Source organism: Thamnophis elegans, chromosome 4, assembly GCF_009769535.1.
Source record: "Thamnophis elegans isolate rThaEle1 chromosome 4, rThaEle1.pri, whole genome shotgun sequence".
Lineage (NCBI taxonomy): Eukaryota > Metazoa > Chordata > Lepidosauria > Squamata > Colubridae > Thamnophis > Thamnophis elegans.
In genome coordinates, this window is record NC_045544.1 from 117,864,915 (window position 1) to 117,891,349 (window position 26,435).

The 26,435-nt window shown below is 43.5% G+C and overlaps 1 protein-coding gene across 5 annotated transcripts in view; it reads right to left on the minus strand.

The window, feature by feature from the left end:
• The window catches only part of ELN (elastin), a 108,389-nt gene that overhangs the window by 30,722 nt on the left and 51,232 nt on the right, over positions 1-26,435 (minus strand). For all 5 annotated transcript variants that reach the window (XM_032216305.1, XM_032216308.1, XM_032216306.1 and 2 more), the window contains exons 6-17: positions 23,909-24,091; positions 22,116-22,151; positions 19,490-19,537; positions 18,393-18,464; positions 17,065-17,097; positions 16,782-16,856; positions 16,111-16,155; positions 13,165-13,227; positions 12,578-12,622; positions 11,286-11,387; positions 9,648-9,713; positions 3,444-3,584 (exon numbers count right to left, since the gene is read on the minus strand). In XM_032216305.1, coding sequence (XP_032072196.1) covers positions 3,444-3,584; positions 9,648-9,713; positions 11,286-11,387; positions 12,578-12,622; positions 13,165-13,227; positions 16,111-16,155; positions 16,782-16,856; positions 17,065-17,097; positions 18,393-18,464; positions 19,490-19,537; positions 22,116-22,151; positions 23,909-24,091 — 909 coding nt within the window. The remainder of the gene's footprint in view (positions 1-3,443; positions 3,585-9,647; positions 9,714-11,285; positions 11,388-12,577; positions 12,623-13,164; positions 13,228-16,110; positions 16,156-16,781; positions 16,857-17,064; positions 17,098-18,392; positions 18,465-19,489; positions 19,538-22,115; positions 22,152-23,908; positions 24,092-26,435) is intronic.

Consider the following 26,435-nt stretch of genomic DNA (forward strand, 5'->3'; position numbering starts at 1 on the left):
GGACTATACAGATTCTCAAAGGTATACTGTTTACTTCATTCGAATGCGATTTCACTCTTTCCTAGAAAGTCACTGCTTCATGCATGTATTCTATATGCTGTGGTAATCAACAAATGTGATCACTCCAAAATGTGGTTTTTCATTTCCTCCTTTCCCAACATGGCTGATTCATTTGCTGTTACCTCACACGGGGACTGAGGTAAAGGTGTCTTTCATGCACTTGTGTGTGAGTGCATATGCTTCAGAGACGCCAACAGGAAGCAAATCAGACACTAATCTTAAAATGTGGAGTGCAGTGGTGGGTTTGGGCGAACTAGTAGTGGCAGCTGCTGGAGGCTCCGCCCCTCGCCCCGCCCCAATGTAATGCGCGACTTTCTGCACATGCGCGCTCACATTTGCAAACCAGTAGCGAAGATAAGTGAATCTCACTACTGGTGGAGTGCTGCCGGGACTGCATTGCAAGGAAATGGAATAATACAGAAAATAAGTGAGGTGTAATTTTAACATGAAAACAAGAACGGGTAGGAACAGAATGCCCTCTCTCTCGCTCAATTCATCCTATCGCAACATTTTTTAATTCTATTCAACCTCATTTCCCACCACTCCAGAACTGGATTGAGAGGAAGGTCTTCCCACGCAGTCTGCTGGGTTTGCCAGCTGAGCCAATTAATTTCACACTCAGCCGCAGCACACTTCACAGCACAGGTCTACCCGACTTTCATTTTGCAGCCCACTATTAAAGCATGAGCGGGAGATTTTCCAATTGTGGAAACTCTTCACCTCACCTTGTCTTCCCACTCAGGAACTAGAGTCAACAAAGTTTTCTATCTGCAGTGTTTGTTTGTTTTTAAAAAGTAGCTTCATTTTAAAGGTAAAAGTAAAGGTTCCTCTTGCACATGTGTGCTAGTCGTTTCCAACACTAGGAGGCGCTGCTCCTCTCTGTTTCAAAGCCGAAGAGCCAGCGCTCTCCGAAGAAGTCTCTGTGGTCATGTGGCCGGCATGACTAAACGCCGAAGGCGCACAGAACACTGTTACCTTCCCACCAAAGGTGGCTCCTATTTTTCTACTTGCATTTTCGTGACCCGTCAAAACCGCGGTCCACAAAAGCGCATCGACGAAAGCGCGCATTTGACGTCATCACAGCGCGACAAAAAAAATTAAAAATTGAAATAACAATAAAATTAAAGCAAGCCGATTCACATAAAGGTAAGGGTTAGGGTTAGGGTTAGGGTTAGAGCGTTAGGGTTACGTTTAGCGTTACGTTAAAGGTTAGCGTTAGGTTTAGCGTTAGGTTAAGGGTTAGGTTTAGGGTTAGGTTTAGGGTTAGGTTTGGGGGGGTTAGGGTAAGGTTTTCGCTTTATTTTTACATTTTTCGATCACAGCACGATGTTTTCATCGCGCTGTGATGACGTCAAATGCGCGCTTTCGTCGACCGCGATTTTGTCGTCCGCGGTTTTGTGGTGGAACCTGCATTTTTATATGCTTTCGAGCTGCTAGGTTGGCAGAAGCTGGGGCGAGTGATGGGAGCTCACCCCATCACATGGCACTAGGGATTCGAATTGCCGAACTGCCAACTTTCTTAGCCACTGAGCCACCGCGTCCCTAGCTTCGTTTTAGATCCCTCTAATACTGTGGTTTTTCAACTGGGCAGATAACTGTGGTTCATGGAGCAATTTGCTTGTTTCTGAGTGGAAAACTCCATTTGGGAAACTGCTGCATACCTGATTGCGTAAAATATAGTTTCTGGGTTTGTTTTTTTTAGGAGCGGGGCTGCTAATGACACTATTTGAGACTGGAAAAAAGCCTGGCAATTGGGTCGAACAGTTTAAGAACACCGCTCTTGTATCTATTGCTCAGGTATTTTTGCATAAAATCGGCAAAGACACACAACCTCCGATGATCCTATTGTAAAATACAGCATTGGCGTTCTTTCCAAATAGAGGTGGGCAGTATTTGTGCAGCATCCACAGCAGAAAAAGTGTGATGATAATTTGCAACCCTTACTGTATTAGTTAAAGTAGTATTTCTTAAATTATTTTCATATGCTGTAATTAATCTCCAGGCGTAAATAAACAACCTGAAACTTCACGAAGAGGTCAAGGAGCTGAAGGAGTTTGGGGACTTACACAATAGCTGCATTTGAGGGAAGGAGTTGAGGATGCCTGACTGTTCTGCTTTGGATTGAAACACTGCACAGCTCTGCCTCTGATAGCTTTCAATTCTTATCTGCCTATAGCAATGCAGGAAAAGGAAGTCCAAATGATTAAGAGTTCAACCGTTTTGCTCTTTTTTTTTCTCCCACTCAATGGGCTCCTGGGCAAGACAGAATCTAACTTTTTTTATTTTATTTTTCCCTTTCGCAAAGTATGGGGATGTGGGAAGGGACTTTTATTACTCCAGCACAGGGGTGGGTTCCAGCAGGCACTACTGTTTGTTCACTCGTGTGTGCGCTCCGCGCTTGATGTGTGCATTTGCAGAACCGAAAAAGATGGCGCTACCTACGCCGCCACCCAGATTACCGGTTCAGGATGTGGCAAGCCTGGGTCGCTGCCGGTTCCCAGTAACCCAGGCTGCTAAACCACTACTGGTTTGGCCAAACCGGGCCGAGCTGGTAGGAACCCACCACTGCTCCAGAAGGAGTGCCATTGTGATGCCAAACAATGTTCTTTGCACTCTCTTCCTCAGCACCTGGAGAGAGAACCTAGATGGCTGATGGGCTTTTTTGCTCTTTCTCAGCTTTTTAAGACCAGCTGATAAACAACAATCCCAAACTGTTTTGGAAGAGGTGAAGAGCAGGGACTAAAGCAGCATGGATGTGTCTTCGCACCAGTCAGGTTGGAGGGAGAAGATATAACGGGCGGGTGGGTTCAGCTCTGCTTCCTGTGTGGATGTTAAAATTAGGTTTCTGCTCCAGTTACCAGAATCAGAATCAGTAATCAGGTGATTACATGGTGTTGTTTGAGGCTGATACTATTTTTGGAGCAGATAGTCCCTGCCCTCGGTTCACACATGCTACACAGGATGTGTGTCGGCTAGTATTCAGTACTAGCCGGGGTAGTGCAGCGGTTAGAATGGAATATTGCAGGCAAACTCTGCCCACAACCCGCAGTTCGATCCTGACCGGCTCAAGGTTGACTCAGCCTTCCATCCTTCTGAGGTCCCAGATTGTTGGGGGCAATATGCTGACTCTGTAAACTGTTTAGAGAGGACTGTAAAAGCACTATGAAGCGGTATATAAGTCTAAGCGCTATTGCTATTGCTGTTTTGCCCATTGGACCCCTGCTTGGCGATATCACCTAAAAGCAGTGAATAGATATTAATACGTTTGAAGTCAGGGAACAAATTTATAATTGAGAGATGTTGGACTAAATGGGATTGACTATTTGGGATACAGAAGCGAACCGCGATTTCATCTTCCCCTCCTCTTCCTCTTAACAACTTACCTCCCACACCAACTCCTCCTAGTCCGCCTACTCCAACTCCCGGAAGTCCACCAACACCAGGAAGACCAACACCACCAACTCCAGTTCCAGGAAGACCATAGCCGCCACCACCCACTCCAGTTCCAGGGACACCTCTGCCACCTGCAAACAGAAAGAAAGTCATAAAGGGACCAAGCAAAACAGGGTGGAATTGGATGAAGGGAGCCATGAATCTCTTGAATGTTGGCCAACATGGGTCAAATACTGATCAATAATTAGCATTAATTTATTAGGACAGCAGAAGAGAACAGAAAACAATTGCAGAAAAGTGGTTTTTTCCCCCCAGAAACGTCCATTGATGGACAATAAAGAAACACACACACACACAATCAGGTATGAAAGGCGGGAGGGAGAAATGGTAGTAGGGTAATGGTAATCTCTATGGGTAGTTTACTCGTTTTTGCAGTCCTCAAATCACAGAGAAATGGAAGGATTTGTGGGTGGAAGGCTAGGGTACTAAATAAGAGATCAACATAAATCATAATAGGATACTCATAAGAAGATATTATGCTGTTATTTTGAGAAGATGAGAAGCATTTAGGCAGAATGTTCCACAATTAAAAGTGCTATCAGTGAGAAGCATGTTAGAAGAAGAACCCATTCTTTAGACAAGGGGTGTCAAACTCGATTTTATTGAGGGCCGCAACAGGGTTGTGTTTGAGCTTGGGGGGGCTGGGGTGGGTGTGGCCAGTGTCAGCATGGCCATCTCAACGTCACTCCTGTCGGGGGCAACTGGGGTGGACCATATGCTCTGGCTGCTTGCGGCCCTCCCAAGCTCCGTTTTCACAGAGAGATGCAGGAGGCCGTGGCAGCAGAAAACGGAGCTCAGAAGCCTGTTTTCGCTGGCAAAAGCACAACGGGCTGGTCCTTTGCTGTTTCCAAGATGGCCCCAGGGGCCAGATCTAAGTACCCCATGGGCCAGATCCGGTCCCCGGGCCTTGAGTTTGACACCCCTGCTTTAGATGAACACATTATCCTTTCAGACATAGTAATCATCCTGGTCTGTAACACTGAAGGTCTTTATATATATCATGCAGACGCTTAGCAAAAGAATAACGTGTATGTGTCCAGGTGGCTCCACTCCCTATCCAGCTGCAACATCCTACTCCAGTCACATTGTAGGAATTGTGCTTGCCCTAAGTGCATTGTTGGGATTATGTGCCATTAAATCAATGTCAGCTCAGAGTGTCCATATTTTCTCCAGGTGAATCTGTCCCCAACCTGGTCCTTCATGTCTTCCAAAGATTGCGTTATAGTAGCCTGAACATATGAGGACACCAGAGCATGAACTACTGTAACTAAGTTGTTCATGTCCAGAAAAGAATCAAATGGTGGTAATAGATGCTTCTAACTAAGAAGGTAATTATCATCACCATCCATGAAAAGAATGGTGCCAAGCACAATTCGAAACGATGACCATTGTTTTTCTGGAGAATGGCAACTTTTCAGTTCAGGCAGTTTAAGACCTATACCCATGATGGCGAACCTATGGCACACGTGCCAGAAGTGGCACACAGAGCCATCTCCCTGGGCACGTGATTCATTGCCCGTTGCTCTTCCAGGTTCCGGTGCACCAGCCAGCTGGTCTTCTGATTTCTGGTGTGCATGCATGCACGAAGACCAGCAATATCATGCATGTACACGCCAGAAACCAGAAGATCATCTTCTCAGCACACGCATGCGCACTTCCCAGCTGATCTTCTGGTTTCTGGAATGGGCACATATACGCATGCTCCCATTCCGGCAACCGGTGCCAAAAAGGTTCGGCAACACTCTCCTATACCACTGAACCACCCATCCGTAATGCTATAATTATTGAAATAATAATAATATGAGAAAGTATGCTTTCAGCTGAGCTTGATTTTTAATGATACAATACAATACAATAGCAGATATGGAAGGGACCTTGGAGGTCTTCTAGTCCAACCCCCTGCTTAGGCAGGATGTCGTAGTTATGTTTGTGAAATTTTCTTAGCCGTTATCTGGAAGTGGTCACTATCACTGCCATCATGCAGGAAACTTTTTTTTTTTTTAACTTCACAACCTAACCACAGTCCTGGGATTTCCCGTGTTAGTGCCAACCACGATTTACTTCAGGTTCTGAGATGGAGAGTCACTAAGTGCTCCTACCTAGAAAGGACTTCCCTTGTTATGAATGCAATCATATTAATTTTATAGTAATTATTTTATTTATTGCTGCAATATAAGCAGTAATTGCAGCCTTCGCGACTGCCTAATTCAGAGATGGTGAGGATGTAATCATAAAATAAATATAATGCTTTGTGAATGAATACCTAGCATTGCTGCTGAATCCCCAGAGGTACAGAGATGAAACCTTTGTGCTTCAAAGAAGGTCTGTTGTGACGGGAAGCCACTGCTTATTAAAAGCTGGTGATTTTTAATACAATTTATTGGTTAAAAAGATGCTCTATGACTCCTTCTTTTTTTTCTTTTTTTTTGTAACGGGGCTCTCCTCCTACAATATCTGGGATGGTGATGATTGATGCTGCTGCAGCTAATGATGATGATGAAACTAGGTAAATCTCATAAGAGAATCTTCCTGTAATTCTAAATTAGCCATTCCCAATATCATGCCATCTTAATATTTATGAATCAGTCACTCTGAATATAGGCTCCTTAGAGTCACAGGCTAAACAGTGATGCTCCTTCTACCTGCCATCTCAATAGTTCTTGACATATGAGGAGTCATTGATCATTGTACTGAACCTATATGCGGGTATATGCATAATTTTGTCATGTTTATGTAGTGTATATTGGAGGAGATGGCCCTTTAAGATTAAAATGAAATTTCATTTTAATATATGCTGATTAGTGTACATTTAAAGGGACAATAAACATATTCTAACTCTAAGTCTGTTGTACCCTCAAGCTACCCTGTGACCACCACAAACCTATTCTATTTTCTTCTATTTTACTCTGAGGAGCTGCCCCAAAGAAGAGAGGGTCCACCTATTTTCCAAAGCACCTGAAGGCAGGTCAAGAAACAATGGATGGAAACTAATCAAGGAGAGAAGCAACCTGGAACTAAGGAGAAATTTCCTGACAGTGAGAACAATAAACCAGCGGAATGGCTTTCCTCAGAGGTTACGGTGCTCCATCACTGGAGGCTTTTAAGAAGAATCCGCAGGCCAGTCACTGTTTCCAGGGCGGCCCCACGGGCCAGATTTAAGTACCCCGCGGGCCGGATCTGGATCCTGGGCCTTATAACACCCTTGTTATAAAGGATGAATTTTCTAGGCTTGATTAGAGACACAAGTTGAATGTTCCAGGCACAGTGCACTTCTCTTTTTTTTAAACTGTATATAATTTTTTTCTTAAACATTGAAAAGAATAAAAACAAAATTACACTTTGAAAGACAGAAAAGTAAAGAAAAGCAAAATGTTGTAGCCAGAATGATCCACTAGATGGCAGCCTCTTTCCTGGATGGCTCTATCACTGACAGGGGCTGAGTCATAGACATGGAAAAGGAAAGAGTGATGTTCAAGGTGAACTTCTGCTTTCAACACATTTCACCCATCCCACCCACGCCTCACCTCCACTTCTGAAGGGAAACAAAGGCTGCCCATAGAAATCAATGGAAAAATCCAGACTTTCACCGTGGGTAATACATTGACTAATACAATGAATGGTTTCAACAAAAAAACTTTCCCAGTGTCTTTCTGACACTCATCACGATTCATGTGTTAAAAAAACCCCCAAAAACATTAATAAATGCAGTGAATCTGTGTGGAAGCTAACGAAACAAAAGATGAGCATTATTTCATTCTCTCAGGTCTACACTGGAAATTATGTTTCTGCCTTTCTTGTAAAAATGAAAACGATGTCTCAAAATCCAATGGAGAAATCAAGGATGCTATCATAATTGGCAGCAGGATCTATCTAACAGCAAATCTCTCACTAGGAAAAAAAAACCCTTTCCCCCAACATGTAACTAAAGTCCATATTCTTTCATTTCCTTCCCCAAAGGATAGACTATAGAAAGAAGGAAGTTGTACAGTATTGTAAGCTAATAACCCAACCTAAAAACCTAAAATTGGAAGCTTCTCCTTTATAACCCTTTTCTATGCATTTTTTCATTAATTTTTTGCTTTTCTTTACTTTTCTGTCTTTCAAAGTGTAATTTTGTTTTTATTCTTTTCAATGTTCAAGAAAAAAATTATATACAGTTAAAAAAAAAAGAAGAAAAGTGCACTGTGCTTGGAACATTCAACTTGTGTCTCTAATCAAGCCTATAATTATTCATCCTTTATAACAGGGGTGCCAAACTCAAGACCCAGGATCCAGATCCGGCCCGCGGGGTACTTAAATCTGGCCCATGGGGCCGCCCTGGAAACAGCGACTGGCCTGCGGTGCTTCTGTCAGCAAAAATGGGCTCCCGAGCTCCGTTTTCGGCTGCCATAGCTTCCTGCAACCTCTGCCAGTGAAAATGGAGCTCGGGAGTCTGTTTCACAGGCAGAGCACTCGGGACACCACCAGCGCCCCTGACAGGAGTGACATTGAGCGGGCCACGTCCATCGTGGCCATGCCAACCCCAGCCCTCCAAGGTCAAACACAACCCTGATGCAGCCCTCAAGGAAATTGAGTTTGACACCCCTGCCTGATAAGAACAGCAACTGCAGAGGCAGTAAAATCAGGGAAGGGAAGGAAGGCTTTCTAGGCTGAAGCGTTGGATTTCAAGATAGTTCAGAACGCATCTCATACACTTGCTTCTGACTTTTACTTGGAGCCTAGAAGCCACAGATGAGGCACACCACAGGAAAAACACATCAGAGCTGGTGCCCCTGCCCCTTGATTTTAATGTGGGATGGATGTTTGGGCAGCACTTCAGGGACTGGAAAATAGCACATAATCTCACTATCCTGCTTGGTGAAACCAGACGGTGTTGTGGTTTCCTTAAATCCCTTCATTGCCAGCTCACTTCTTCAATAAAAAACAGATGGCAGGCTGAGACAGTCCAGGAAAAAGTGGTAGAAAGCAAAATACTACAATTCCTAAAGCCTCTCTGGAGAGCAGATCAGGTGCACCTGGGAAAGTTGCAGTATTTAGAACCTAAAGAGGAGGTGCTCCAAATCCATCCTATTTGATCCTACACTTTTTTTATTCATGTGATTTCCCTTCATCTCCCAGATGTTTTTTTTTTGAAGAACACAAGAAGCAACCATCATCCTGGTCCCACACGGAAAATTTGTAACCAAAACCCAACAATCATATCAAATCAAATCCCTCTGAGAGAAAAAGAGAGATTAGCTAGATTTTAAGTCTAAATAGAAAGTTTGGAAGAGTTAACATGGTTTCTCCAGTGTCTTAAAAAGGAGAACAACGATACATTTTTGAGGAAGAAGCAAGGGCTGAAGGTGGAAGAAGATTTCCTTCTTTCTGTGCCTAGTTCCTCCATTTGTCATCTCATCTCTTCCATGGAGGCATGTTTGTTACAGTCAATTCACAGAGCATCAGGTCAACAGACTACAAAGGAACAGTAACAGGCGTAAAAGAATCAGGTACCTCCCCGTATTTTCTCTGCCCAAGCGGCACATTTCTGCCAGTTTTTGTTAAAGCAGATGGCAACATTTGGTTGACCTCAGCCGATCTCAAATAGGATTCGGCCCACAGTAGAAATAACGTAGATGACTCTGTTTTCACTGGCAGAGGATGGCAGGAGGCCATCGCGACTGAAAACGGAGCCTGGGAGAGCCGCGTGCAAACCTCCTGAGCTGTTTTATCTGGCAGAGGCACCGTGGGCTGGTCCTTCACTGTTTCCAGGGCAGCACCAAGGGCCAGATCTAAGCACCCTGCAGAGTGGATCCGGCCTGTGGGCCTTGAGTTTGACACCCCTGGCCTAGCACAAGGAAATCCCAAAGTTGAAGATTAGGCTAGGAAGTAAAAAGGAGATGGCCTGCTCAGAAATGTGAAAAATAAATAAAGAAAAAATCCTGTTTCATCCTGTTTCCAAGAAAACAACATGGATAGTCAAAATTAAGCTCAAAGCAAAGGAGAACTTTGTCTCTGTCAATTCTAAGTTATTCCACAAAAGATTCTTGGTGCCTTATTTAATTTAGTCTGTACATTCTTTATCCTCGTTAATTTACTTCGTCTTTGGTTCCAGTTCTAGTTCAAGCTCATCTAAAGAAGACGAACCAACTCACCGTAAGCTGCTGCTTTGGCTGCTACTTTGGCAGCTACTGCTGCCGCTACTCCTGCTCCGCCGGCACCTGAAGGAAAGAAAAAGAGGACAGAAGTATACTTGTCTTATTACCTTTGAGGTGCTGATGTTAATAAGAACAGACGTTCCTACCACATCTGGGTCAAGGAGGAGTGGATTTCAGACAGTCGTGGCTGTGATGGCTGAAGTAGCATGGTTGTGGGGGAGCACATTTAATTGGACTAAATGAGTCTTAAGTCTGCTTATCTTCCCATAGCCATATAAACAGAGAGGTACCCAAAGTCTTGTTGGACCTCCAATCCAAATGATATAGGCTCTTCAGTACTCCATACACTACAGGGGTGGGTTTCTCGCCCCGTTCCAACCGGTTCGGTTGGAACGGGGCCGGTGGCGTCCTCGTGCACGCGCGCAGCGCACGCATGCGTACTAGCATCTGTGCGATGCTCCAGCTGCTCCTGGAGGATCGCGCAGGCGCTATATGCGTCCTGCGCATGCGTGGAAGCGCAGAACTCGTCAAAACCGGGTAAGGAACGCGGGTGGGTGGGTGGGCCCTTCGCCGTTCCCGGAAGTTACTTACTTCCGGGTTCACCGACCAACCGGTTCGCGGGGACCGCCGCGAACCAGTTGAAACCCACCCCTGATACACTACTGACCATAAGGGTCATAGGATGCAGAGGGAGAGCTAACGTTTAATATGTCCCCCTCTTTATCACTTCACCTCCTCTTTGATAATCTGCAGTCACCTCCATTTAGCTTCTCTCCCAGGGACACAAACACACAAAACATTATTTTGGACTTCCCTCCTAGCAGGATGCAGCTAGCTAGGTGCTAGGCCTGGCCTACTCCTATCACCTGCTTCCTACATCTCCATTATGTTTCAGTTATAATACCTGCTTCACTAATCATTGATCACATCATCTTGGGTCTCAGGAGTGCCCACGTTCAGTCACACGTGATTCAACCCCCACAAGGTTTATGAGTGCGGGGTTTTTCTGCTGAGCTCTGAACTTCCAAGTATATAGCTGGGCCTATTTACTTCTGTGATGGAACTTCAAAGCAAGGTGACTATAGCTCCTAATGACTAGATTAGTTCAGATGCCCTCTACTTTTTTAGGTGGGGAAAGAGAAGCAATGGCCTTCCAATTTTGCTGAGGCAGCCAAGGTGCCAAGGATAATGAAAGTTGGACACGGCCATCTTCTCTGTAACTGACATAATATCTAGGAGTGAATAGGCCTCTGGTAGTTAGAGGCTATATAGATCTTAATTTTATTCATCTTAATTTTATGAGCCACAGTGGAACAGTGGTTGGAGTGCAGTACTGCAGGCTACTTCTGCCGACTGCCGGCTGACTGCAATTTGGCAGTTCAAATCTCACCAGGCTCACGGTTGACTCAGCCTTCCGTCCTTCTGAGGTGGATTAAACGAGGAGCCAGATTGCTGGGGGCAATAGGCTGACTCTGTAAACCGCTTAGAGAGGGCTGTAAAGCACAGCAAAATGGTATATAAGTCTAAGTGCTATTGCTATTGACATCATGGTAGCCCATAATGAACTGCCCTCATTCTCAGGCAGTGATCCAGCAAGGCAGATTTGATGTATCGTTCCAATACACAGGAAATTACCTAGTCCTCCTCCAGCAACACCAGGGAACAACCCTCCTCCGCCAAGGGCGCCCCCGGCTCCAGGCAAAAGTCCAGCGCCCGCTCCAGGCAAAAGTCCAGCAGCTTGTGAGAGAAAAGTAAGGATGCATATTGGGCAAGGTTCCTTGTACTTTGACTCCCAGCAGAAGGGAGGGCAAATATTTCTAATCCCAGCATAATCCATCCCCAACCTTGAGTTACTGTGGCTCTCAAAGTCTGGGAAAAAAAGGTTCTCTGCAGGATTGAATTCCTTAGAAGCAACATCTCCTTTTCTATAGTAGTATGGCCTTTATTGTCATTGTACATCATGTATACAATGAAATTGGTTCCATAGATAAGAAAGTACTGTTAAGTCACTTTGTTCCCCCAAAAATAATAATTAGAGCAAATATCCTTTAGGTGATGGAAGTGCAGTAACCTGTTTAGTAGTGGATCTTCTTGTATGATATTGTGGGTTCAAGAAAGTAAGAACACACAAGAATAAAAAATAAAGATAATTTTAAAATGCTAAAGTCTCACGAGATTTCATGGGATCACCTCCAGATATTTGAGATTTAGCCATGTTTTTTTTTTAAAGTTGTAATTTAACCATTATGATTAGGAGCCCTGGAGACCGCAGCGGCTGCGTAGGTTCTAAAACATTAAATACCATATTTTTCGGAGTACAAGAACGCACCTTTTTCCCTCAAGAGCCAAGGTGGCGCAGTGGTTAAATGCAGCACTGCAGGCTACTGCTAGATCAGCAGGTCAGCGGTTCAAATCTCACCGGCTCAGGGTTGACTCAGCCTTCCATCCTTCCGAGGTGGGTAAAATGAGGACCCAGATTGTTGGGGGCAATATGCTGACTCTCTGTAAACCGCTTAGAGAGGCCTGAAAGGCCTATGAAGCGGTATATAAGTCTACTGCTATTGCTATTGCTCAAAAAAATCGGTGAAAATCTGAGTGCATCTTATACACTGAATACAGCATTTTTGGCCTCCTAAAACCCTGACCCCTTTGCAAAAATGGCCGTACATAGCCTTTAGGAGGCTTCCAGAGTGCTCCTGGGGGCTGGGGAGGGGATAAATGAGCGAAAAACAGGGCCGTTTTTAGGAGATCTGCAAAGTGCAAAAACCTTTTTTTTAATTGCCTCTTCAAAATCTTGGTGTGTCTTATACTCCGGTATGTCTTATACTCTGAAAAATACGGTATTTATTCAACCTGGAAATCCTGCAGGGTGAATTTAGAGCACGTGCTGCAAAAATGCTGGTGGTTCTTTTTGGCTTGTTACTTACCATATTTTGCGGCTGCCTTAGCAGCAGCGGCCTGAGCTCCTACACCTGCAGGAGAAAGCAGAAGAACTGTGTGGAGGGTTTTGCTTTCATTTTACATTCTAGCGGCTTTCCCTGTCTGGTGCCCTGTCAGTAGGATGTAAAATGAGAGCAAACCACCCTTCCTACTAGCACTGATGCATTACTAGTTTGGCAATGAAGCATCTGTGAGAAAACAATCAAGCTTAGAGAGGACCAAGGACTGCTCAGTTCCTCTCTGTCCTGTGTCTTCTGATAAACAAAATCAAGACAGAGTCATCTGATTTTTTTTCTCCTGCTGGCTTCAATCTCTTGACTGTGAAATTGCTTCACCAAGTCCATCCTTAACTATTGTTTCATACTTTCCAAGGTCATCTTTAAATTCCTTTACAGATAAGGTGGAAAACACTCTCATTCAGCAAAACCTGGGAAGCCACAGGCTCCCCAAACCCCTGGCATCCTCTCACTGTGTCAAAATGCCACATTTGCCCTGAGTTGCAAGACCTGAAGACAGGAAGGGCTTTGCTAACACTCTTGTCTGACCTTCAGCCAAACACACAAAGACATTTTACCTGTACCCGTTGGATAGCCAGGTTTTCCTCCAAGTCCTCCAGCATAGGCACCACCTGCCCCGCCTAAAACCACATAGAGGAGACACAATCTGCATGAGAACAGGTATTCATATTTTGGCCTCATACAAAACGTAAAGAAAATTGGAGGAAAAAGAAGTCATTGGGGCTCTTCTTGGTAAAAGCACCTCCCTCTGCTCTTCAAGCAGGTCACCCCCCTGCCCCGCCAATCGACACCCAGGACCTTAGTATTGGAGAGAAATAGTCCCATGCATGCTTTAAATAAAATGCAGCATTGTAATAAGGTAAGCTTTTTACTGGCATCCTATTATTCTCTTTATTGGCCATGGAATACAAGTAGTCTGTCCAAATAGCATTCAAAAGTAAATCAGAATCCAAGGCAAAGTATTGCTCAAAGTTTCAATTTATTAAGAGAGCCATGTTGGCACATCTGGGACATCAACCCAAATCTCTATTAAAATACTTCACCAGCTTTGGGGTGCTGTTTGGGGTCCTGAGCCCCAGCATGGACCCGAGCCTGGGTGGCGTAAAGACTCGGGGAAGATGGAGGTGACACAGTCTTCAACTTACAACACTTCATTGAGTGACTGTTCAAAGTTACAACAGCACTGAAAAAAGTGATGCATGACCGTTTTTCACCTATGCGACCGTTGCAACATCCCCATGGTCACCTAATCAAAATTCAGATGCTTGGCAAGTAGTTTGCATTTATGACGAAAGGCCTTGGGAAGGGACATAAACAGCTGGGGAACCTTGACCTAGGATCGTTCAGCCTTGGAGACTTAAGATGCAGCGTGGCCTTCTCCAATTCAAAGAGACGCTTGTTCGGCAGGCTGAGGTAAACAGGCAGTCCCGGAACCAGCGAAATTTGGGGGTGGGCAGGGGACAGAATGTATCTGCCCTCAGTGTGGAAGGGATTGCCACTCCCAAATTGGCCTTTTTAGCCATACCAGATGCTGTTTTAGGACCTCTTTCCAGAGAACGATACCATAGTCTTTTGAGACTGAAGGATGCCAACCATGAGTGTCCCAGAGTCATGTGATCAGCTTTTGTGATCTTCGAACAAGCGAAGTCAAGGGGGAATCGAGATTCACTTAACAACCGCGTCACTAACTTAACAAATGCGACGAGTCACCTAACAAGGTGAGAAAAGTCATAAAATGGGGGCAAACTCACTTAACAAATGTTTTTCTTAGCCACATCAATTTCAGGCTCAGTTGTGGTCATACCCTGAGGACTCCCTGTGTTGGTATGCGGGATTACATTTCCTTTAACTCATCCCTCTTGTCTTTTAGATTTAGAGAGACAGAGATCTCTTAATTCCTCATACTTCTAAAGCTTCTCCAAGCCAGTGCTTTCCGTAAGTATTAGATGTGTATAATCCCAAATCAGATGGAATGTACGGGATGGGGGGAAAGCTGTTCTACATCTAATTATGGAACTAGATCCGATTTCACTCCACTCTTATGCTTGTCATTCTATAGGCAGCAGGCTCAGAAGATTTGCAAATAACTTTCAATTTGGCTTCCTATCCAAAACCACAAGTCCAATCAAAGCCATGAGACTTAAAACGAGATTCAAACCAAATGACAGGAATCAGTAAGGAAGACTTGCTCACATTTTCAGGCTTACTGTGAAGCCCGATGCCACAAACCTTCCTTTCAAATGGTTCACTCACCTCGTCCATTATTCATTCCTTATTTAAAACGGTTATATAGTTGCCCATTTTAAAAACAGCTCTGGGAGGCTTACAACTGATAACACAATATATAAAACTAACAAATTAATGATAATAGAAACAGAACCAGAAAAAAAAAAAAGCTCCGATGCACCCACATTATTGTCCTGTCTTGACCTCACCGTATTCCAATGCCCCTTCCTGGGGGGAAGAATTAGGTTTTAAGGCTCCCTGAAAGGCTAGGGGGTCAGTGGTGAAATTCATTTTTTTTTACTACCGGTTCTGTGGGTGTGGCTTGGTGGGTGTGGCAGGGGAAGGATACTGCAAAATCCCCATTCCCTCCCCTTTCTTGGGGGAAAGATATTGCAAAATCTCCATTCCCAGCCTACTCTGGGGCCAGCCAGAGGTGGAATTTGCTGGTTCCCTGAATTTCACCCCTGCTGGAAGCCCACCAGTTCTTAAGGCAGAGGCGGCAATGGAAAAGGCACATTTTCTAGGTCCCATAAGATGGCAATGTTTAATACAAGAGAACTGGAGTATGTCCACCACATCAGCTCTGTTGGGATGGACACATATCCTCAGAGAGAGGCAGTTCTGCAAATAACCTGGTCCCACACCATGTGGGGCTTTAAAAAGTAATAACCAACATCTTAAACTGCATCCTGAAAAAAACTGGGACCCAGCACAACTCCCGCAACAGGGGTGTAATATGAGTGAAACTAGGGACACTCAACACAGTATACATTGCTGCATTCTGGACCAGTTCAGAGGTGATATTCTGTTGGTTCACCCTGGTTCGGGCAAACCAGTAGTGGCGGCGATGGGAAGCTCCTCCTGTCCGCCCACCCGCCCAGACGTCATCAACCCAGAAGGTTCTGCGCATGCGCAAAAGTGCCATGTGCGAGCGAAGCAAGCACGTGTATGCGCGCTCCAAGTTCTGAACCGGTAGTGAAAATAAGAGGATTTCATGCCTGGACCAGTTTTCTGGGTGGACTTCATGGATAGACCGATATATAGCATGTTGCAGTACTCCAAATTGGAAGTGACCAAAGTGTGAATGACTATGAGCAAGGCCTCCTGGTCCAGGAAAGGACATAATCGGCACACAAGACAGATTTGTGCAATCTGGAATCCAGTTGATAATTTAGTTAATTTAAGGCCTCAAGCTGTGCCCATTTCTATCAAACCCCAGGCTGCACAACCACTGAGCAAAGGATTTATAGAATGAAAGATATGTCAAGAGGACTCACCAAAAGTCAGCTTGCCAGCACCATAAGGATTTCCATAATAACTACCTGGAAAGAGAACCGTTTGATCAGAACATGCCCAAAGGAAGCTGGTAGTTACTGAAACAGACCACTGATCCATTTAGGATAAAATACAGTTTTTGTGGACTGCTAGGAGTGTTTCTCAACCTTGCAATTCTAAAACTGTGGACTTCAACTCCCAGAATCCCACAATCAGCCATGGCTGGCTGGGGAATTCGAGAAGTTGAAGTCCGCACATCTCAGAGTTGCCCACTATGCTAGGGCAAACTTATAACTGACAAGCCACAATTGTTTCACACAACAAACTTTATTTTTGGCTTGCAATCAGAGGTGGCATTTAGTCGGTTCTCTCTGGTTCGGGCGAACCGGTAGCAGCAGCTGCTGGAGGCTCTGCCCACCTGCCCCGACATAATGTGTGACCTTCTGCGCAGTGCGCATGTGCAGAATGTGGTGCGTGCGAGCACATTTGTGAACTGGTAAGGAAGGTAAGTGAATCCCACTGCAGCTGGCAATCTTATTTAAACTGAGAGAGAAACAGGGGGTGGGGAGGAAGGGAGGGATCTCCTTCCAATATAGTCAGTATATATAGATAATTTGGACAAATGTTTCAGGGATGTGATAAGAAATTTGTTAAATTCTGGATTAAGAATCACCTGGGAGTTTCGGTGCCTTGATGGGATAACCCAGAGGTAGGCCTGGTTGCTGTCCACCTCCAATTCCTCCAAGTCCTGTAACATCAAGAGGAGGTCTGAGAAGGGAAAGGTCGCAAACTAACAATGACCTAATAGATTTTCTTACTGCACTTTGTAGCCAGGATAGACCTGTCTCTTCCTCACCTACCCTGGAAGCAGGTGATGTACTGTATGTGATGCATGCACAAATGCAGCCCCCCTTTCTTTCTTTCTTTCTTTCTTTTTTTTTAAGCATCCAACCTACCAGGGATTCCAGCAAAGGCTCCACCTCCAGCTCCTGAAAGAGGAGAAGAGGAAAGCAAATGTTAGAAATTGCTTCTGATATGGACATAGCAGTATGAATATGCCAAGAGAAAAGGAGGGGGGGGGGAACACACCTAGTACTGTAGCTAGACCATAGGATATTTCAAAACCTATCTGAGTTATAAAGGATTTCAAGCCATGTGATATTTTTTCTATTCATTCTACATATACAGGTACTGTAGCCTTGGATTAACAATGACAATTGGGAAGAAATTTCTGTCACTCAGCGATGTGCTCATTAAGCAAGGTCATTGTGTGGTTGCCACTTGTGACCTCCTGTCACTTTCCTCGTTGATTTTAATGTGTAAATATGTTTTATTTTCATTTCATTTCGTACAGTCACATATATACTGTGCATAACCGGGGCATATAACATTGAACAATAAACACAGCCCTCCCTCTTGTCAACAATACCCCCCAAAATACAAACCCAATATACCACTTCGACCCACCATACACCCTTTCTTTCGCCCCCCTCCAACTTTCGTTCTTCCCTCCAACATTCCCCTCTACCCTACTTCCCCTCCCCCTCTATCACTCCTCTCTCCCAATACACTCCCTCCCTTCCATCTCACCCTCCCTCCAATCCTCTCTCCCACCCTCTCTACCCCTCTTTCCTCGTTGATTTTGTTAGGTGGCCACAGCAAAGAAGGTTGCAAATGGAGATCAGATGATAGTGGGGTGTTGCAACATCATAACTGCAAGCTGGGTCTGCAGCCAATGTAAGTGCAATGATCAGTCGTAACTACTACTCATTCAGGACTGTCATAAGGCTCAACATTCATCGGTGTGGTCATTAAATAAGGATAACTTGTAATGTGATTGCTTTTGGATAATAAGCTACCCTGAGATTCAAGTTCTTTTCAGATATCAATACTGAGACTGAAGGTATTTGCAGGTATTATTTTGCACTCTCACACGTGCGTCTGTGCACATGCACATACATTGAGGCACACGCAATCCTCGCACACACAGAGACAGAGGTAAATAAATCACAGTGTGAATTAGAAGGGCAGTTCTTAAAGTATGGTCTAGGGAACCCAGTGTCAAGTCAAATGAATAAATATTTTACAACTCTTCCGTTTTATTTTCTAATACGGTAAACATCAAGAGATACAATCCACATAAACCAAAGCTCTTCGGAGTCCTCAATCAATTTTAAGACCGTAAAGGGGCCCTGAGACCAAAATGTTTGAGAATCAGTGAATTATAAGATCCCAACAAAACCTTGCTATAAACAATAGCTTTTGGGGTGGAAATGCCACTTACCTGGGACTTTCTGTTTGACACCTGTTCCAGATGCCACTCCTGGCAAGACTCCTAGACCTGGATAGCGGTATCCTGACATATATGGAAAGGTTTAAAGTTTTAGTTTAACAGAATAACAAAATAACAGAGTTGGAAGGGACCTTGGAGATCTTCTAGTCCAACCCCCAGCTCAAGCAGGAGCACCTATACCATTTCAGACAAATGGCTGTTCAGCCTTAAAATCCTCCAGAGTTGGAGAATTAATAACTTCTGGAGCAGAGGTGGGTTGCTCCCGGTTCAGCCTGGATCAGGTGAATTGGTAGTAACAGCGAAGGGAGGTTCCATCCACCCACCCAGACGCTTCTGCACATGCGCAGAAGAGTTGAGCGCACACAAATAAGTGCGCATGTGTGCATGAGCGAACCTGTAGTAAAAAAAAGGTTCTACCACAAAATCGCGGAGGACAAAATCGCGCTCGACGAAAGCGCGCATTTGACGTCATCACAGCGCGACGAAAACATCGCGCTGTGATCGAAAAATGTAAAAATAAAGCTAAAACCTTACCCTAACCCCCCCAAACCTAACCCTAAACCTAACCCTAAACCTAACCCTTAACCTAACCCTAAATCTAACCCTAAACCTAACCGTTAACGTAACGCTAAACCTAACGCTAACCCTTAACCTAACGCTAAACCTAACGCTAACGCTCTAAACCTAACCCTAACCCTTAACCTAACCCTAACCCTAACCCTAACCCTAACCCTTACCTTTATGTGAATCGGCTTGCTTTAATTTTAATTTTATTTAAATTTTTAATTTTTTTCGTCACGCTGTGATGACGTCACATGCGCGCTTTCGTCGAGCGCGATTTTGTCCTCCGCGCTTTTGACGGGTCACGAAAAAAAATTGGAAACCCACCACTGTTCTGGACGCAAGTCATTCCACTGATTAATTGTTCTAACTGTCAAAAAATTTGAGTCTTTTTATCTCACATGCTAAATTGCAAGTGCTCCATTATTATCTTTTGGTTCCTTGAAATGTGCTAAATTTGCACCTATGCAATCAACATCATGTTGCTGAAAGGAGGGAGGGATGGCCTTTATGCAGGCCAAACTCACCTGTGCCAGGAAGTACGCCTCCAGGGAAGACTCCTGGAATTCCAACACCTGTCAAACATAGAAGATAGATGCTGCCATTCTTCCTTCCATGACTTTCACCGACTGGGGAATTATAGTTGGTTCAAATGCCTTAACTAGAAAAATTATCTCATTCGTTCTTGGAGTCAATTTAATGGTCTCAGCAGATGGCAGTACAAAACTGATCTTAGAAGCTAAGCAAGATCAGCCTTGGTTTGGTTAATACTTTACTTGGATCGAGAACCACCTGCTAATTTGGGACATTGCCTTGGGAAGCTGAAATAACATCCCAGAAGACTGTAGCAAACTTCTTGGGTAATGCTAAGAGAGTTTGTGAGTTAAAAAGCTCTGGGCAAGAATTTTAACTAGGTGAGGTTCAAAGTCACTAGGTTAACTACCGGTAGTTTCTACCCAGTCGAAAACACCTGCTGAATTGATTTTAGCTTCCTTTCTTCAACACTTTCATTTTTGTTTACCTGTGTACAGAATTATAAACCTTCCAAGTAAGTCCTAAAGCAGTTTAGTCTCAATAGGCATTTCCTCTTTAAATTATCCATTAGCTAGTGCCTCTATTTCTCACTAAGATAGCAAGGCAAGACCATTTATGCCAATCAATGTTTGTGCAGGGACTTCAATTTCCAGAATTCTCAAGTGTTTATGCTACTTTGGAATTCTGCAAAATTAAACGCACCTGGAGAGCATCAAATCAACAATGACTGATGTTAAATTTATCTATCATCTATCTATCTATCTAGCTATCTATCTATCTATCTATCTATCTATCTATCTATCTATCTATCTATCTATCTATCTATCTATCCATCCATCCATCCATCCATCCATCCATCCATCCATCCATCCATCCATCCATCCATCCATCCATCCATCCATCCATCCATCCATCCATCCATCCATCCATCCATCCATCCATCCATCCATCCATCCATCCATCCATCCATCTATCTATCTATCTATCTATCTATCTATCTATCTATCTATCTATCTATCTATCCAGTCAACTTGTATAGATGAACAATAACAGCAAAAAATGTAAAAACATCTAATGATCACTGAGAACAAACCCAATTATACCCAATGATGTCTCAGAAGCCATCAGCCTGCCTGACCCCCATGCCCCGGAACACCTCTAGATCTTCAGCACTTTCCGAAAGGCCAGCATTGCAATAGAACAGATCCCATTCTTTAATTGAGGGGAGCCAAATTGATTCCTCTTGGATTAAATGTGATGGGTAGAAATAGTGGGGGAAGGTAGTCTTGCAAAGACAGTAACCTGGTTCCTTGTCCTGAAGGGAGCTATAGGTGACAATCAGCGCCTTGAACTCATCCAAAAACACCCTGGGAGTCAATACAGATTGTGGAGTAGAGGCATAGCATGAATATACCAAAACATACTCGTAACAGTTCACATTGCTGCATTCTGAAACATTTGCGTTGTGCTAATTCACTTTGGAGATAACTGTAAAAGTAATTATGATCAGGGCCTCCTATCCCAGGAAAGCTACAACTGACACACAAATAAAGTTGTACAAAACCTCTCCTCCCCAAGGTTGTTATCTGCTCTTCAAGCAGGAGATCCAGTTGATTTCCAGATTGCGTTCCAGTTCTATTGGGAGAAGTGCAATCCCATGTAGAAGTAAACATGGAAAACCAACAGAACCAGAGGCCCTAAAACTCAAGCCACTCAAGACTTGCTTGCATTGGGCAGAAGACTAAATGGCACAATACTCTTAATCAAGTCAGTTAATGGCTGAGTAATTTTACTGTGCCCTGATATGTACCATGAGCCCGGACTGTTTAGCTGGTTTCTGGTTGCAAGCTTAGAAAATGGATTAATTCAGTGGTCAGGTTAAATATGTAGCTACTTAGATAGGAATAAGGCCCACAAAACTGATTAAGGCCACCTTTTAACCAAATATTCTTAAATACTATATGAACTAGTCAGTTCATACTATTCAATGGGGTTGTTTCTCATCCACTGAAGATTGTTGATTGCTGTTCTATTTAGAATTGGGTCCTTTTGGCCCCTTTTGACTATTTTTGATGGGGAAAAAAGACTGTTTGTTAGCTGCCAAACAAACCCCCACATGTAGAAAAAATAGGTAAGTAATGATATTATCCCTAAACCAAATGTATTGTTTACACCAAAGCACTAGAATAGAATAGAATAGAATAGAATAGAATAGAATAGAATAGAATAGAATAGAATAGAATAGAATAGAATAGAATAGAATTCTTTATTGGCTAAGTGTGATTGGACACACAAGGAATTTGTCTTTGGTATACAGTACCGGTATTCTGCTATTTTTATGACAATGTTAGGTTCTTCTATTTGTTTGAAAAGACTATTAGTTTCCCAGATGGACATGGAGTGGAAGTAATGTTATAAATGGAAGACAAAACGTTGTTCATCTAGACTCCGCTGTGATTAGCCACCTAATCCTATAAATCAGAGAGCAAAAGAGGAACCCCACATTATGCCTTCAGTTTTCATAGCCCACTTACTCTCCCAGCTAATTAACGTGTTATTAAAATTCAGAGCACTCATCCTTATTTGAGCTGAAGTTTCTTGGAGCAACTGCTGACCTACCAGGGATTTTCCCAGGCTTGACTCCACCACCAGCACCTGTGGGAGCAAAAGAGACCGGTAGTTGATACAGTGCAAAAGCCTCAGGTCCAGCATACATATTTGTCTTCTTCTTTTTGCTGTGGTCCAACCCCCCCCCCCCCAACAACTCCAGATGCAAAAAGGAAATGTTGTTAAGTAGCAGTGCAAAGGTGCTTTCTGTTGGATCATGCAGTCTTTGTGAGATTATGCAAGTCAAAATCAGGAAAAGTATTTCAAGGGTTAGTTAGAAAGGATTGATTTATTTTGGCCTAAACAAGTTAAAACATGACGGGCTATGGAGCAGAATTTAACAGGCCATGATTTCAATGGGTATTTAATGAGCAACTTTATTTCATTTTGTTTCTCTATTAAATTTATATACTGCCCATGTCATTCTGAAAAGTCACTCTGGGTGGCTTACAGTTAAAAATCATAAACATTAAAATATTAAAAACATTAAATACAACACTAAAGGCAAGAAGCACAAAAGGACAAATTAATATGCTTCTCGGTTAACCCACTAACCAATTCCAATGTTGAACGACCCCCAATGCTACTGTTCTTTTATTATTAAACTCTTAAGATGAGTTTACAATTTAAAAAAAAATACTGCAATTTGCATAAACTTATTAAACAACTTTGTGCTTGGCCACCTGCCAATTCCCAACTGAGCAAATGCAAGGTTGGTAGGCTGAGATGCACGGGAAGAATTCTGGAATGTGATATGAAGATTGCCATCATCTGCAATCACTGATTATTAGATTTCTGAAATCCTTTAAAAATAAAAAAAAAAAAAGCTCTCTAAACATGGCATATTAACATCATCAAGTTGGTGATGCTAATATGCCATATGTCTTCTGTCTATTCGACAGATGAGAAATTTCAGAGGAGTTAGCACTTAACATCAATCCAATTGATACCACAGAAAAGCCACCCATCTCCAATTACAGTAGTTCATTTAAAAGAAGAAGTAATTGGAGATAGATGGCGCTTCCAGGGTATCATGGTTATGTACACATAAAAGGTAGCTTCAAGTAGCATGCTTAACCAAGTCACTTTATGTCCTAATGGTAGCTTAGATCAGTGTTTCTCAGCCTTGGCAACTTGAAGATGTCGGGACTTCAACTCCCAGAATTCCCCAGCCAGCGAATGCTGGCTGGGGAATTCTGGGAGTTGAAGTCCGGACATCTTCAAGTTGCCTAGGTTGAGAAACACTGGCTTAGATAGTGTCTACTTTTGTAGGGTCTTTAGTGATTTAGCGTGTTTTGTGAACCCAGACTTTTTGATTATATAATTTAATGTATTGTTCTATTGTGGAAAGGTTCTTTATTTAAATGGTCATTTTCCCCACAACAGTATAAAAAATGAGAAATTCAGTGACCAACTTTACATCTGGTGGAAACCACCACAATGCCATTGCACAATGACCCAAAATAATGCAAGTAGATATTTTATATTACAGTATTTCCACTGTGGTGTCATGACGCACACAATACCACTTCCTCTCCTTGCCCAATGACCAAGACAAGTACTGTATGTGGGGGAATGGAGCTCTAGTGGAGAATTTTTGTTTCATGGTTTCCACTCCACCATAAACTGCTTCTGTAACTTGATAAGCAAAGTCAAGAGACGGTACCTCCAACTTTCTCCTAGTTTGAATCATGTGATTGGAAGGAGTTGACATTGGACTTACTGGACAACCGTTCTTGTTCAGAGCTAAGATTTTTGGGTGCAGAAAGGTTGAAAAGATAATCATTCCAGGTTAATACACCTACCAGGTAATCCGCTCACACCACCTCCAGGTAGACCTCCACCTCCACCTCCAGGTAGTCCACCAAAGCCACCTCCAGGTAGACCTCCACCTCCACCTCCAGGTAGTCCGCCTATGCCACCTCCAGGTAGTCCACCTGTGCCACCTCCAGGTTGTCCGCCTAAGCCACCACCAGGTACACCAAGTCCTGAAGATGATAAAATACACACTTATGGAGATTTGAGGACTAGGTTGGTGTTGGGATGAAGTTAATGATTCCCTTCTATCTAGACTTCTTATATCTAAGAGGGTGATATGGTTTAGAAATAGGAAATATGAATAAATAAAATATAAATATATCAAAAATAAAAAAATATTTAGGATGACACAAAATAGAATTTGCTGCTCCCACAGGAGTACTCTTCTCACTGTTTGCCCACTCACACAAAGACAAAGAAAAGTTTTGTAAGAAGGGATAAAGAAAACACGAAAAATCAAGTTCTAGGCCATTATTTGAAGGGATTTAAGATCGTTAGAAGTAAAAGGGAGGAATATAAAATTGGTTTATTTGATCGAGGCTAAAATAGATAAGCTGTATCTCTGTTAACCTTTAATGGAATTTTGCTGGCATCAGAAATGAAATGATGAGGTTTTTATGGATTTATTTATAGATAAGAAGTGGGAAATAGGAAGAAGAGATCATTTGTTGTATTTTAAGAGACAATTTTCCCAAGTTTTTCTTGTACGGCATCTTCTATTCCCCTCCCCCTTGTTTCTTTGGTTTGGGTTAGGTTTTTTTTATTATACATGATCATCTGAAGAAGCAGAAGCAGAGGAGGAGGAGAAGGAGGAGGAGTTGGAGTTGGGACAACACCATTCATTTAGAGCTGGCCCGCAGGGCCACCCTGAAAACAGTGAAGTATTGGCCCACAGTGCCTCTGCCAGTAAAAACAGAGCTCAGGGGGGCTGCACTTGGCCCTCCCGAGCTCCGGCTTTGGTGGCAGAGGGTTCCAGGAGGCTGTCACAGCTGAAAACAGAGCTTGGGAGCCCATTTTCGCTGGCTGAAAATGGGCTCCCATAGGCACCCTCAACACGAGGGACGTCAAGCTGGCCATGCCCACCCTGCCCACGCCCACTCCGGTCCCCTGAGGTTAAACACATCCCTGATGCAGCCCTCAATGAAATGGAGTTTGACACCCCTGCTCTAAGGGCAGGAAATACAATGCAATGGCTTCTGTTCATGTAGTCCTTAACATGTGACTATAATGGAGTCTGCCCAATACAGTTCAAGACATTCATAAAGTGGGTCATCATATGAATGGAGCCAATTTTACAATCATTTTTGTGGCAGTTGCTAAGTGAACTCTACGAATGTTAAGCAAACCCATTGGTCCCCCAAGGAGTGTTTTTGCTAAAAACTGCAAGCAGTCTAGTCTTCGGCAAAATTGTCATAATCCTGGTCACATGACCGCAGGTTTTGGTAAGTGGCCATAAGCGCAGTGGCCATAAACACACCCAAAATGTGTTTAAGTGACCACAAGGGGGAAGTTTGGAACCAAGTTGTAAGTACCTTCTGTTCGTTAAGTTGAGAATTAATTATATCAGGAACCACTAAGAGTTACCATCTATAAACCAAGATGGGGAAAAGAAAGGTTAAAAAATGACCTTATAAGAACAAGAGAGTGATGTAGGACTTGGCATCCAATACCAAGAAAGCCAAGAAAGGTAAAGAGGAATTGAATAGACCTTTGCTGGGTTCGCAGGGGTTCGCGAGAACCTCTAGCTAAGACTCTGTCCAGTTCGGAGAATCCCCAAATCCCACTCCTGGCTGGCCCCGCCCAGCCCTTCCCTTCCATGAGTCCCCATGCAGCCCGTTTTGGATGCAGGTAAGTGTAAGGCATGGGTGGAGGCTCGGGGAGGGCTAAAAATGGGCTTATTGGAAGTTCAGGAAGGCTGGAAATGGACCCGTTTCCAGCCTTCAGAGGGCCTCCAGAGTCTGAGGCAGAAGTGGGTTTCTACTGGTTCAGACCAGTTCGGCCAAGTAGGTAGTAACTCGGCCTGCCACACCCCCAAACTGGTTCTCTCGATGGCGCCAAAATTGCCACCATCTTTTTTTTTTTGCTTCTGCGCATAAGCATTTTTTCCGGTACTGCGCATGCACGCGTAGCATGTCGCGTCCCTGAGCAAACCGGCAGTAGCAGCAGCTGGAACCCACCCCTGGCCTGGGGACAATGTTCCCTCTAATTTTTTTTCAGTGTGAGCAGAAAAGTATAGTGTTTGAGCGGCACATTTTCATGCCTGAGCACCTGAATTTTTTTCACAGATGTCACCTAAGACAACAATGAAATCAGTATTATTTGAAACTCAAAGTTATGTTTATTCAAGGTACCTGCTTAATTAAAAGTGTTATATAACATCTTTTCTGCTGCCATCTCTTATTAGTATCAGTATTATGATTATATTACTTTGTTGTTTGTACACTGAGACTTTTTGCACCAGAGACAAATGCCTTGCGTGTCCATTTACATTTGGCCAATAAAATATTCTATTTT